The sequence below is a fragment of the Engraulis encrasicolus genome, chromosome 23 (assembly GCF_034702125.1).
Source record: "Engraulis encrasicolus isolate BLACKSEA-1 chromosome 23, IST_EnEncr_1.0, whole genome shotgun sequence".
Classification (NCBI taxonomy): Eukaryota; Metazoa; Chordata; class Actinopteri; order Clupeiformes; family Engraulidae; genus Engraulis; species Engraulis encrasicolus.
The window spans coordinates 379,928-393,471 of record NC_085879.1 but is presented as its reverse complement, the minus strand read 5'-3'; the positions used below and the strand labels follow the sequence as shown (position 1 = coordinate 393,471).

Sequence of the window (13,544 nt, the reverse complement as noted above, 5' to 3'; positions counted from 1 at the left end):
GTCATTCTGGAAACAAATACACCATGGAGATAGTATCCAATAAGTTAAATTTGGACTTTTCCATTTTCACAATGAGTTTAAACAAAAAAGTATAAAAATGGCAAGGACAAAATTATTAGCCCCCTTATCATTAATAGTCAATACAGTGCCATTTATGAACAAAAATTGACACCAGGCACTTTGATTAGTTGTTAACTATGTTGGCACATGTCCTACCAGGGATTTTGGCTCATGTTTTTCATCGCAAATAGTTAAGCTGGTCCAAATTGCATGGATGTTGAGGATGGACATTCATTTTCAGCACTCTTCAAAGGATTGAGGTCTGAACCACTCCATGACCATGGTTTTAGTATCCTTGAAGAACATTTGAACTATTTTGGATGCAAGTTTTGGGTTATCATCTTATTGAAAGAGCCAGTGAAGATCTTAGCTCCCTCTATGAGCATATTTTGCAAGGTCACTTTCCACATTCTATCATAATTTTCGGTTTTTATGGTGCCGTACACCCAAACAAGGTTTCCTGTATCTGAGGCTGCCATAGAATGATGCATCCACCACCATGTTTAATTGTGGAAACCATCTTATAACGATTCAAGGCCTATCCCTTTCTTCACCTGACAGAAGCAGAATTCATGCATCAAAGCAGGTGCAATTGAATATCATCAGATGAAAGCAGAGACGTTCAAAACTCATTTTTGACTTTCAAATGTTCACAGGCAAAGCTCAATAACACTCTGATATGCACTGCCTTTAGTAAAGGGGTTCTTCTGTGATGATGACCCCAAAGCCCAATATGATGACAAGCCCTAACAACTGTCATTCTTGTTGGGGGAAAAAAACTCCACGTGAGGCCAAGTCAATAACAATCATCTAGGCAGGTGTCCAATGCTTCTTTGGGTAACACTTCCAAATAAGGGGCCATAATTAACAGTAAAGTAGCTACAAAATAATACTTAAGTAAGGGTTAATAATCATTACTTAATGCCACATTAGACACATATTAATTGTTATTAATGCATTAGTAAGCAGTTACTTAACTATTAGATAACTATTACATTGTGTTACAAGTTAATTGCATATTATTATTTAACTAATAGATAAGTAATGGCACAGTTAATAGTTAAGTAGCTATCATGTCGTACTACTAAGGACCAAAATTAACACTTACTTAATAAAAAAGTAAGGCATAACTAATGGTTAATTAATACATAAATATTGGGTTTTGGGACCCTTATATTAGAGTTGGCTGAGGATAACTAATGGTTAATTAATAGATAGATATTGGTGTTTGGGACCCTTATATTAGAGTTGGCTGCAGATAACTAATGGTTAATTAATCGATAGATATTGGTGTTTGGGACCCTTATAATAGAGTTGGCTGAGCATACCTGATAGTTAAGTAATTAATCTACTGTGACATCTAGTTTTCACTCATTCAAATCACTGTAATTGTGGCAACAGGAGCCATTATATAGCAAGGATTGGACGTACATTTCTCAATGATGGTGGGGTGATGAGATGTAATTTTTTCATGTACCACTTATTAATTTTAATGGTAAAAACCCTACAATAAATGCAGAATATTATGAAGAGTAATAGTTTTGAAGCGAAACTAAACCATTCCTTTGTGATAATGAAGTTAATGTTTGAGAATATTAGCTCAAAGAAGTGAAGTGCATGATGGGTACGCAATCTACAGACAACAATATTTCGGTATTATTTAATCATTAGAAATGCCTTGCTTTTGTATTAAGTAAGTGTTAATTAAGGTCCTTAGTTAAGTATTACCTAATAGCTACTTAACTATTAACTGTACCCTCAACTTAACTATTAGTTAACACTTACTTAATACAAAAGCAAGGCATATCTAATGATTAAATAATATCGAAATATTGTTGTCTCTAGATTGCGTACCCATCATGCACTGCTCTTCTTGGAGCTAATATTCTCAAACATTAACCTATCATCACAAAGGAATGGTTTAGTTTCGCTTCAAAACTATTACTCTTCATAATATTCTGCATTTATTGTAGGGTTTTTACCATTAAAACTAATAAGTGGTGCATGAAAAAATGACATCTCATCACCCCACCATCATTGAGAAATGTACATACAATCCTTGCTATATAATGGCTCCTGTTGCCACTATTACAGTGATTTGAACGAGTGAAAACTAGATGTCACAGCAGATTAATTACTAGAGGTGCTCCGATCACCATTTTTTGGCCCGATCACCGATACCGATCACCAAAAATCTTTATCTGCCGATTACCGATCATTGCCGATCACAAAAATGATTTCCTATTTTTTTAATAGCCTATTAATTATCCTTATTGAATATCATTTCTGCCCATAAACCAATCAATCTTAATTTGCACATGTCTATTATTAGGCTATTATTATTATTTTTATTATTATTATTATTATTATTATTATTATTATTAATTATTATTATTATTATTATTATTATTATCTTTCAGACTAGTGTTGGTAATACAGTCTACAGTATTAATCAATGTATTCGTTATGCATAGAATAACTAAATTTATTTAAGATTGAATTGAAACTGAAACATTACATCAAATAGTCTTCCACATACGAGAAAAAAACAACCTGTCGCTTTAAATGAGCAGCCTCGTGAGGAGAGCCCCTCCCCTCTCTGTCACCGTCCACAGTTGCAGTGCTCTACTACCGTTCTGAATCTCTCTCTCAAGTTTTAACCACATCTGTCGCCGTTTGGTGTTTCAGCGACTATCAAACTAATCGACTGACTGCCAATTACAACTTTGAAAACAATAATTGACANATTGACATGTTTGTGCTGACAACGTGAAGTTGTCGCGTGCTGACCGAGGCAACACAGGCACTGGCGAGTACTCAATCGCAAATTACATTGTCAGATAAACGGCGCATGGATCGGAAAATCAGATCATTGTTGATGCAGATATGGTTATGAATGGTGGAAATGAAGGGGGGAATGGCGAAAAGTTATAGACAAGCAAAGATGCCTTCTTTTGGTGCAGTTGCAGCTGTGCAGAGCCAGCGCCTACATGCAGCGCCTGGTGTAAAGGCAAATGGTTGCGTGAGGAATTTAATACCTCTCGATCGGTTTTTTGATCGGCATGTTTTTCCGATCACCGATCAGGCTATTTTTGGCCATTATCGGCCGGTCATGATCGGCAGCCGAGCAATCGGAGCACCTCTATTAATTACTTAACTATTAGGTATGCTCAGCCAACTCTATTATAAGGGTCCCAAACACCAATATCTATCGATTAATTAACCATTAGTTATCTGCAGCCAACTCTAATATAAGGGTCCCAAACACCAATATCTATCTATTAATTAACCATTAGTTATCCTCTGCCAACTCTAATATAAGGGTCCCAAAACCCAATATTTATGTATTAATTAACCATTAGTTATGCCTTACTTTTTTATTAAGCAAGTGTTAATTTTGGTCCTTAGTTAAGTATAACCTGGTAGCTACTTAACTATTAACTGTACCCTTACTTATCTATTAGTTAAATAATAATATGCTATTAACTTGTAACACAAGGTAATAGTTATCTAATAGTTAAGTAACTGCTTACTAATGCTCAACATATGCATTAATAACAATTCATATGTGTCTAATGTGGCATTAAGTAATGATTATTAACCCTTACTTGAGTATTAGGTTGTAGCTACTTTACTGTTAATTATGGCCCCTTATTTGGAAGTGTTACCCGTCTTTGGTCTAATGAGGCTAAGTTTCCACAGTTACACATAGTGGCGGGGCATCAAGTTTAGTCTGTTATTCAGCCTCAGACACAGGGGGTCTGGGTCTGAATCTGGATTGCTGGGTCTTCCAACAACATTGTAACCCAAAGCATACATTTAGATTAGTTCAGAGGTTCTTCAAGGACACTAAAACCATGATATTGGAATCACCCGCTCATAGTCCAGTCCTCAATCCCACTGAGAGTCTGTGGTTAATGTTTATGCTCAGCATCCATGCGATTTGGACCAGCTAGAACACTTTGCAGTGAAGAAATGGGCCAAAATCCCTAGTGGGGCATGTGCCAACCTAGGTAGCAACTTATCAGAGCCTGTTTTCAGTTTTGGTTCATAAATGGCGCCATATTGACTATTAATGATCAGGGGGCTAATAATTTTGTCCTTGTCATTTTTGCCCTTTTTTGTTTAAACTCGTCGTAACAATAGAAAAATCCAAATTCAACTCATTGAACATTATCTCCATCAGTGTATTTGTTTCCAGAATAACAGAAACGGTTAATAATGGTCATTCTTACTGAGAAATCAAGAGAAATGTCTAATTTCAGGTGGGGGGCTAATAATATCGTCCTCAACTGTACATACACATCTTTTTTCTATTAAAATGTATCACTGATCAAAATCAATTATCAATTAATCAAGCACACTCTAGAATCTTTACCATACAAATTACATTGGCCCACATGCAAATGTGGGGCATGCCAGAGGTGTCCAACAGGGGGCACCACTCCACTTACGCCCTTGTCCTGTCTGCTGTACTGCCAACTGCTGCTGCTTACAAAACACCTGTAATCAACAACATTGCATTTCCTCCCGGTCTAGATCAGGCATGTTATGAGTGTGCTATATTCAACAGGCAGCATCACTGGATGGGAGTTGCTGCGACTTTGTTGATTGCACTGATCTGCTAGTGTAGAGCAAAATTTGAAAGCAACGCCTGCAAACACTCACACCCTCATCCTTGTCCTCACTGCTGGAATGCGAGCGGTTGCTGCACAATTTCACTGATCAATCATTGTGTTGACATGCAAAATGCACTTACAAACAATAATCAACACTGTATTTCCTCCCAAACCTAATTAGGAAGGTCAGGACTGTGGAGTGTGCTACATCCAAAAACAGGCATGCCATTGGGCATAGACTTTTCAACACTGTTCCCAATCAGACATGTCAGATGCATGCATTTCCTAAAACCCCAAATCAAAGATAACCGGAGTCTGCCCCTCCCCCTCCACTTACAACCTCGTCTTTGTCCTTGGAGCTGGACTGCCAACTCAGATGCAGCAAAATACCCTTTCAACCACCTGCATATGCAAACACATAATTTCCTCCCAATCGGTATCAACTATGTCAGTTATTGCATGTTCTTTTCAATAGGGGGAGCCCCTCCACTTACGCCCTCGTCCTTGTCCTCACTGCTGGACTGCGAGCTGCTGCGCTGCTCCTCGCGGCGCATGAGGCGCTCGTAGAGGTCACTGACCAGGAAGGAGGGGTAGTAGCGCTCCTTCATGGTCTCGTAGACGTCGGCCTGGATCTTGTGGAACACGTCGGTGCCCTTGTTGCCCACCAGCGTCTGCTGGATCTCCTTCAGCAGCGCCTTCTCCACCGGGATCTCGCGGCTCTCCACGAAGAACACCTGGTACATCTCGCCCACCAGCTGAGGAACCTCGTTCTGCAGGGTGCGTTGGGAGAGACAGTGTGTGTGTGTGTGTGTGTGTGTGTGTGTGTGTGTGTATGTGTGTGTGTGTGTGTGTGTGAATGAGTTTGAAAGGAGTGCAAATTGGTGGAGAGCGGAGACAGAAAGAAAAGAAATTAAGCCTGATTAAAAAATGAAAAGACAATCTCTGTCGAAAATTTGATATTGGTCATGATTATAATGATTGCTTTTTCTTTCTAAAGAACACCAACCTTTAAAAAAACATTATTTTTAGTACACAGAGAGTGGCAGCATAAAATACATGTTCTGCCAAAAGAAAAAGCTAATTCCACCACTTCTCAATTAAAGATTTTTGGACAACCATTCATCTCTGCGAGAAACAAAATGTGCTGTTTCAAGTAGACACCACTTTCAAAGAGAACAGATGGTCATTGAACAGTTTTTTAGTCTTAATTTCCCTGTGCAAAATAGCTGCAAGTATGTACTGCTCTTCAAACCAGAACTGAAGAACATTATTGTTGCCGGGGTCTGACCTTGTTTGCAGTTTTCAGCGTCTCCACTAGCTCCCAGAAGCTGATGAGGGCCCTCTTGTCCACGCGCTCCATGTATGCTCGAAAGTGCTCTCGGAATGTGCTGTTGGACATGATCTCTTCAAACTGAAGGATCTGTGGAAATGGCAATAATGAATCCAAATTGGTCAAAGTATACTATACTATACATGCAACAATATTTTTAACTATGCAGTGTGCTTCCTAAGCCTGAGATACAGTGGGATGGACTGTATCAGGTAATTTACAGCTTGTAGTTGGATGGAACTGATCTGATTACAAATCATCACCAACAGAAGAGTTCTTCACTGTGACCTGAAGCTCTCCATTGTCTCTCGGTGGTTGTTGTGCTTGAGGTCCATAGTGCTTTGCTCCTGTCAGTGATACGCGGGCTGACCCGAAATCAGCGGGCGCTTGCAGTTAACCGCGGTCGACCGCAGGCACGGGTTATGAAATAATATTTTTAACGATATTCGGGTCGGTTGCGGTCGGTCAGGACCTTTGAAATGATGCAGAATGTTATAGGCTATAGTCTAGTAGGCCTATACGGAGACAATTTTCTTCTAAATAGATCAAGTTTATTTGGCTGAATAACTACGATGGTGCCACGAGCTCTGCAGGAGACATAATGAGGGTCCTATTGGCCGAATCCTCTGCGCGCAAGGTGCAGCAGGTGCAACCGTTGAGTGCATTTAGCAGAACACAGACGGTGCTCTCTACACAGTGCAGTAATACATATAGTCTACATATTTCCTTATACAATTGTAATTGTTTCACGCTGTGTTGCTTATAGAGTTTGCTTTCATTTCCTGTGTCGTACCACGGATACGAGGCAATCCACTTGACGGCTGGCTCCATCTGTTCCCCAACTAGTCTACAGATTAATTTCCTCCACAGCTAGGGATTCCCGTGGCTATGCCTACATTGTTGAAATAGAATAGGCTACTATAGCCTATATAATGTCCAAATTATTATTCCCTTTGAATGCAGTGCTCATTTGAGTAATTTAGCCAACAATGGAAGAAGGTCAGGGGCACCTTCACAGCGACTCCTGAAGTTATTGGAGTGGCCAAACGAAATAATGGGGCTGTGTTTATTAGCCATAATAGCTAGCTACTATTGTCACTGTTGGAGGACTTTCCATCTCTCTCCCTAACCAAGTCACACATAAACGGGAAAGGGAAGCGGAGATGGTGCGCAGATGAGACCATTTTATTTGTCGATCTCAGAATTTTCTCATGAGCGAAACTCATACCTAATGAAAGCTAGGTTGCAATTCCCAAGTTCCCATATCCTAATCTGCAAAAACACTGTAATTGACTCTCACCTCAAACCCCACGGTTTAAGATTACATTACATTACATTACATTACATTGCATTTGGCAGACGCTTTATAACCAAAGCGACTTTCAGAAGAGGACATAATCAAGCCAACATCACAAGCAAATACAAAGTGCACAGGAGATATACAGAACAACAAGTGCAATTACAAAGAGGGGTTAGTTTTTTTTTTTTTTTTTTTTTTTTTACAAAGAGGAAGTAATGAGAACACACACACAGAGACACACACTCACAAACTAAACTAAACTAAACATAATGTCAGGATTCTGCCCTGGGGCAAGGCCAGTTCAATCATTAGTCTAGTAGATTCTCTCGAAAGAGGAATGTCTTTAGTTGTTTCTTGAAGGCTGCAAGAGAGGTGCTTAGTCTTGCTGCCTCTGGGAGACTGTTCCACCACTTGGGAACCACCACGGAGAACAATCTTGACTGGGAGTACCTAGAGCGACTGGATGGCAGAGCCAGACGGCTTGTGCTGGATGAGCGCAGATCTCTTCCAGTAACATAAGGCGTTAGTAGGTCCTTCAGATAAGCTGGGGCCGTTCCTGTGATGGTTTTGTAGGCAAGGGTCAATGCCTTGTGCTTGATCCGGGCGGCGATCGGTAACCAGTGCAACTCAATAAATAGAGGAGTAACATGGGTCCTTTTGGGTTGATTGAAGATCAACCGTGCCGCCGCATTCTGGATCATCTGCAGAGGCTTTAGCGCACAAGCAGGTAGACCTGTCATGAGTGAGTTGCAGTAGTCAACGCGGGACAGGACCGTGGCCTGGACCAGTCGTTGTGTAGAATATTGTGTCAGCACAGGTCTGATATTCCGTACGTTGGACATCTGGATTCGACAGGTCCGGGTGACCGAGTTGATGTAGTTGGAGCATGACAGCTCATCATCAATCATGACGCCAAGGTTTTTGGCGACTTTGCTTGGGGTCACGATGGTGGAGCCTATCTTGAGGTTGATGTTGTGACTGAGCGGCTCTTTAGCTGGGATCACCAGGAGCTCTGTCTTGGCCAGGTTCAGCTGTAGGTGGTGGTCCTTCATCCATGTTGACAAGTCGGTGAGGCAGGCAGAGATGCGTTCCGAAACCGTGGTGTCCTCTGGACGGAACGACAGGTACATCTGGGTGTCATCAGCATAGCAGTGGTAGGAGAACCCATGTGTTTGAATGACACGTCCCAGGGAGGACGTGTATATTGCAAACAGAAGGGGTCCCAGCACTGATCCTTGGGGTTAAGAAACTTTAGTTTGCTGGCGGAGATTCTCCTTCATCCAGTTTAGTGTCAGTCAACTGACACGCGATTTGGCTGTTAGTTATGGCTGTCCTATCTGGCTGCTTGTGTGATATGTTTCAAAACTTCTCTTCATAATGGCGCAATGTAAATGCCATGTTTTTGGAGCATAGCCTACGAGGTGCAGGTTTGGAAATGTTTTTCTGAAAGAGCGACATGAATTTCTCTCTGTTCAGTCGGTTGGAACCAAGAACCCTTCCATTGACTTGCGAGATGATTCTAATCTTCTCTGCTTATCAGCGCCGCGCCTCTCGGGCAGTGCGCTGGTCAGATTCAGCAAAGCAAGTGAGGTGCCAGAGATTAATTTAAAATTTGATTGACAGCACGCACTGTAAATAGGCATGGCTGTCCGTCCGAATAGAAGCCTAAAAAATAACATAGTCTATGCTGTCGTGACATTATTGGATTGGTCTTGGGTTCGCACAGAATCGTCTGTTGCGTGACCCCCGATCTAGGCTAAGGAGTTTCGCCAACTATTTATCCCCGGTTAATGTTGTATCCTATGTAGGCTATGCTATACCGTTTCCCCAATGCTAATTTTAAAATCCCAAATAACCACTTGGTCACGTGGTGAATGGGTGGCCTTGGCACCCTGTCCCTCAACTTCGGAATATAGGAAAAAGTTTCCTATTCCTATACCTAACAAGTTCAGGAAAAGAACAGAGCAGAGGAGTAGTCTACCAAACCAAACGAAGATAAAGTGTTGTAGGCTACATTGCCACTGTGGGTTTTTTCATAGCCTACCTGGTCCTTTCAACCTTAGACCGCAGCTCAGCATTTTCTTTGCATAGCCTATGTGAAGTGTATCCAGACCCCTCGGAGGTGAACCATGCCGAGACGTTATTGACATGGTCTTATATGGTCCGTTGTGCGTAGCCAATGACGCTAGGGTGTTCAGAAAACGAACGGCTACTTTTTTTAAAAAGCGGGTCGGGTCAATATTTTTGCATAAATATTTCTTGCGGTCAGGGAAAGCGGGCGGGCTAGGGACAAAAGCGGTCGGTTGCATCTTTTTTTTTCGCCGACTCGCGCATCACTGGCTCCTGTGCAGCCTAGATATTTTTGGGGGGTTTTAACCTTTATTAACCCGACAGTATAGTTGTGACAGGACATGAGTGAGTGGAGAGAGAGAGGAGAAGGATTGGCATGGGTTCTCGGATCGGAATCGAACCTGGGTTGCCGGTATAATGGCACAGCGTCTTAGCTCTTTGTGTGACTAATAGCAGACAGCCACAGCCTCGTCCGGAACAGACTGCAGACTGATTAGTGAGGAAACACCTGAGGACCGGTGTCTACTCCATCAAATCGCACTGTGATGCCCTCCCTTTCAAAATGTCTGTCTGTCTGTGTCCATGTCTAGGTTTGTGTTTAGGTGTGTGCAACACTGCCTAGCAACCAACATCTCATCTGTCATACGGTAGTCAAAAACATGCTGGCAATAAGCACACATAATCAAATCCATCCACATTTCCACAAAGCCGCATAAACCCAGGTGCTCACAGGGTAAGTGGGCAACACACACGCACACATGAGCATGCACATCCACCACCCCCACCAACACACACATAATGTTGCTTTTTGAATCTCAGCTGCCTGCCTGCCTGCCTGCCTGCTTGCTTCTCCCTTCACAAGTACAGTATGAACAATTTGCTTTGACCTCAGAGACCCCTTACTTGATTGCCTGTCTCTGGCAGGAAGAGCAGAGGGAGGAGGATACGGTGCTTGGGTGATGGTGGAGGATGGTGGAGGATGGTGGGGGATTGGAGGGTGAGGGTGACGGTCGCTCTCTAGCAACACACTCGCAGATGGTCCAGTTCACTTCCTCAGCATCCTTCCTTAAGGACACAATGCCCTTGTGCAACCACGCATCATATCTCTCTTGGGATGGTTCTGTCTGTGTTTTGTTTGGCTTGTTAAAGCAGAGTTCCAGCACCAAAGTGTTGGGAATTGACAGTCTGGGGATTCTGCCAAAAGGTCTGTGCCACATCAGGGTGAAGAGTCAAGGAAACGATTTCCCTACTACAAGTACACCGTGCCTGCCTTTCTGTTTCAACATTGCTCCGCTTGACTGCAATTGTTGTTGTTTGTTTTGTACCATTTCATAGGGACATTGTGCGGGCACAGGGAGACAATTCGCAGTGCTGCTAGCGGACTATTTCAAGGTTGAGGTTGAGGCCTGCCTATGATGAAGCATGTCTGACTATTTCTGCTGAGTGTGTGTGTGTGTGTGTGTGTGTGTGTGTGTGTGTGTGTGTGTGTGTGTGTGTGTGTGTGTGTGTGTGTGTGTGTGTGTGTGTGTGTGTGTGTGTGTGTGTGTGTGTGTGTGTGTGTGTGTGTGTGTGTGTGTGTGTGTGTGTGTGTACATGCATGCACACACAGCATTCTTACTTATAGCTTTGTTGACCATGCAAAATATGTTTTTGCAAAATAAATCTCTCTTTTTCCAAAATAGCACTGAAACAACGAGGGCACTGTAACATCTCAAAGCAACATAATTTCATGAATTATTACAGTGCACATGAAGACAAAACAAAGGTCACTAAAAGCAGAAGTAGTGCTAGACTTCTCAAAGTCTCAATTCTTATTCCCACACCAATAACAAACATAGTTGCTGACAATCTCCCTAAAAGACCAAGATTGCCAGTTTAACATGAACACGCAGAACTGCAACCCCTCTCATACTACTCTCTCTGGTACCCTTTAGAACACACTTCATTCATTCATTCATTCATTCATTCATTCATTCATTCATTCACTCATTCATTCATTCAGTTATTCATCCGATCATTTAGTTATACAATCATTCCCTCCTGCCTAGGCACTCACCTTCTGTCTACAACCCTGACACCCACACCCCAACCCACACCACCCACACCCTTTAGATCTGCGGCCTGTTAACCACGTTCCTGGTAGTAGCTCATACAGTTACTGGTTACTGGTTCCAGACCAACCGCATCCAACTAATGGAGTGGCCAGCACAATTCCTGGACCTTAATCCTATCGAAAACTTGTGGGTGGACATAAAAAAAAAATGTGGAATGTAGTACAATTAACCTGGGCTGCACTACCCAATGACCGTTGCCAGACTTTGGTTGATTCCATGCACCACAGATGCGAAACAGTTGTCCCAAACCATTGTTATGCAACTAAATATTAGTTTAGGATGCTCAGCAAAGGTGAATTGACAAGAATTAGTTAATTTTTACAGAACATCTTTCATCATGAAATGAAGTATGGTACGGAAACAGCTCTTATGAGGAGCTGCATGCATGCTGCAGGTGTTTGAGGGCTTTTATCATTGATTAAATAATGAAGTTAAACATGTATTGCTCTACGAATAGCTAATATGTCACCATCTCTCATTGAACTCCATTGATTTTCATTGTGTTGCTTTCCATGATTACAATGACCCTAAACATACACCTAAGGCCAAAGTTGATTTTCTGGAGAGGTGTGAGTGAATCAGTGATTAAGTATGACACCCAATCTGCATGTTTGAAGTGCTTTGAAGTGACTTATCTGCTCATTTTCACATTATGTTCCATAGGCGACAAAACTTTTGTCTTGTGAAAATCTGCCCTGTCTGTGTTCAATAAAGGGTCAATCTTTCTTTGGTGCATGAAATTTATTTTTGTACATACATTTTCATTCGGGAGGGTTGTAGCTTTCATATGAGTGACTTCTGAAGCCAAGTGATTAATTGAAAGTCAGATTATTAGCTGTTATTCCAAACAGATGGATAGGCGACAACTCTTTTGGAGAGTAGGGTACAATGTGCAGTGGATGCACAGTGTCCTCAAGCATTTTGGGGCATTACAGTGCAATTTACTAGAATTTTGACATTTACTCATCTTTGTGAAGGCACTTCTATTTTTATGCACACAACTGTACATAATTGTAGCCTGATTATCACCAACTTTCAAATCTCTTCGAGACTTAGTCTGACCAAGAGCATAACAATGAACATTTCCCAAATGGCATGGTTGTTTGCTTCCCAACAAAGTGGGAGGAGCTCCTGATTTTTCCGGAGCTCAGAAACAATATTTGTATTGCTCCTGGCCTGACTAGGAGTAACGCTGAAGGTGTTGCATCACTAGGGGAGTGCGGCCTGGCTAACATAATTGGGCCATACTGACCCAAACTCCTACCCAGACACCCTCACCATCCCACTTCAGACTCACCTTCTGACTCTGTGTGCAGTCATATGAACTGTAAGGTGCCGTATCCAGCTCCCAACATATCCACATCCCCAGAACTCGGCCTATAGCTCAAACCCAGACATCGCGCCATCACTCCTCCTTCTATTCATAGTTTCCCCATCCAGACTCACCCTGTGGCTCTGCACTACCGATTTTAACACCTGCCCAGACACCCCACCTACCCCTGTCCCCACTTCACACTCATCCTGTCCCAGTCTCCCATCCCATCCTCCCATGTCCCCGTGACTCACCCGCTGGCTCTGGGGCCCGTCTGCCTCGTCCCCGGTGCCGTCCTCCTGCTGCTCGTAGTTGGGCCCGCCCAGCAGCCGGATGCGCTTCTCGCACTGCTTCTTGGCCACAGTCAGCTGGTTGATGTAGCGCTTCATGTTGCGCGCACGCAGCAGGTCCGCCTTCATGGCTGCCGTCTCCTTCCCTTTGCTGTCTGTAGGGGGAGAAGAGGGTGTGGGGGATAAGGGCAGCGGAGGAGAGAGAGAGGGTACATGTACATGCCAGCTCAGACCGTCATTGGGACCATCAGAAGAGAGGAGATTTGGTGTAAACAGTTGGGGCCTTGGGGGGTAGGTAGAGAAATATTCTTTTTTTAGGGGGTGGGTGTAGAGATACATGCCATTGCCATATCAGCTGAGACCATCAGTGGAACCAATCAGAAGAATGGAGAGGGGGAGGTGGAGGTGGAGAGGAGGAAGTGGAGAGGAGACAGTGCCAGGATACATGC

The 13,544-nt window shown here is 42.7% G+C and overlaps 1 protein-coding gene across 1 annotated transcript in view; it reads right to left on the bottom strand.

The window, feature by feature from the left end:
- snx25 (sorting nexin 25) overlaps window positions 1-13,544 on the bottom strand; it is an 84,826-nt gene that overhangs the window by 24,867 nt on the left and 46,415 nt on the right. Inside the window, exons 7-9 of the mRNA XM_063190112.1 lie at window positions 13,060-13,250; window positions 5,968-6,099; window positions 5,174-5,449 (exon numbers count right to left, since the gene is read on the bottom strand). Of these exons, the coding sequence (XP_063046182.1) occupies window positions 5,174-5,449; window positions 5,968-6,099; window positions 13,060-13,250 (599 nt within the window). The remainder of the gene's footprint in view (window positions 1-5,173; window positions 5,450-5,967; window positions 6,100-13,059; window positions 13,251-13,544) is intronic.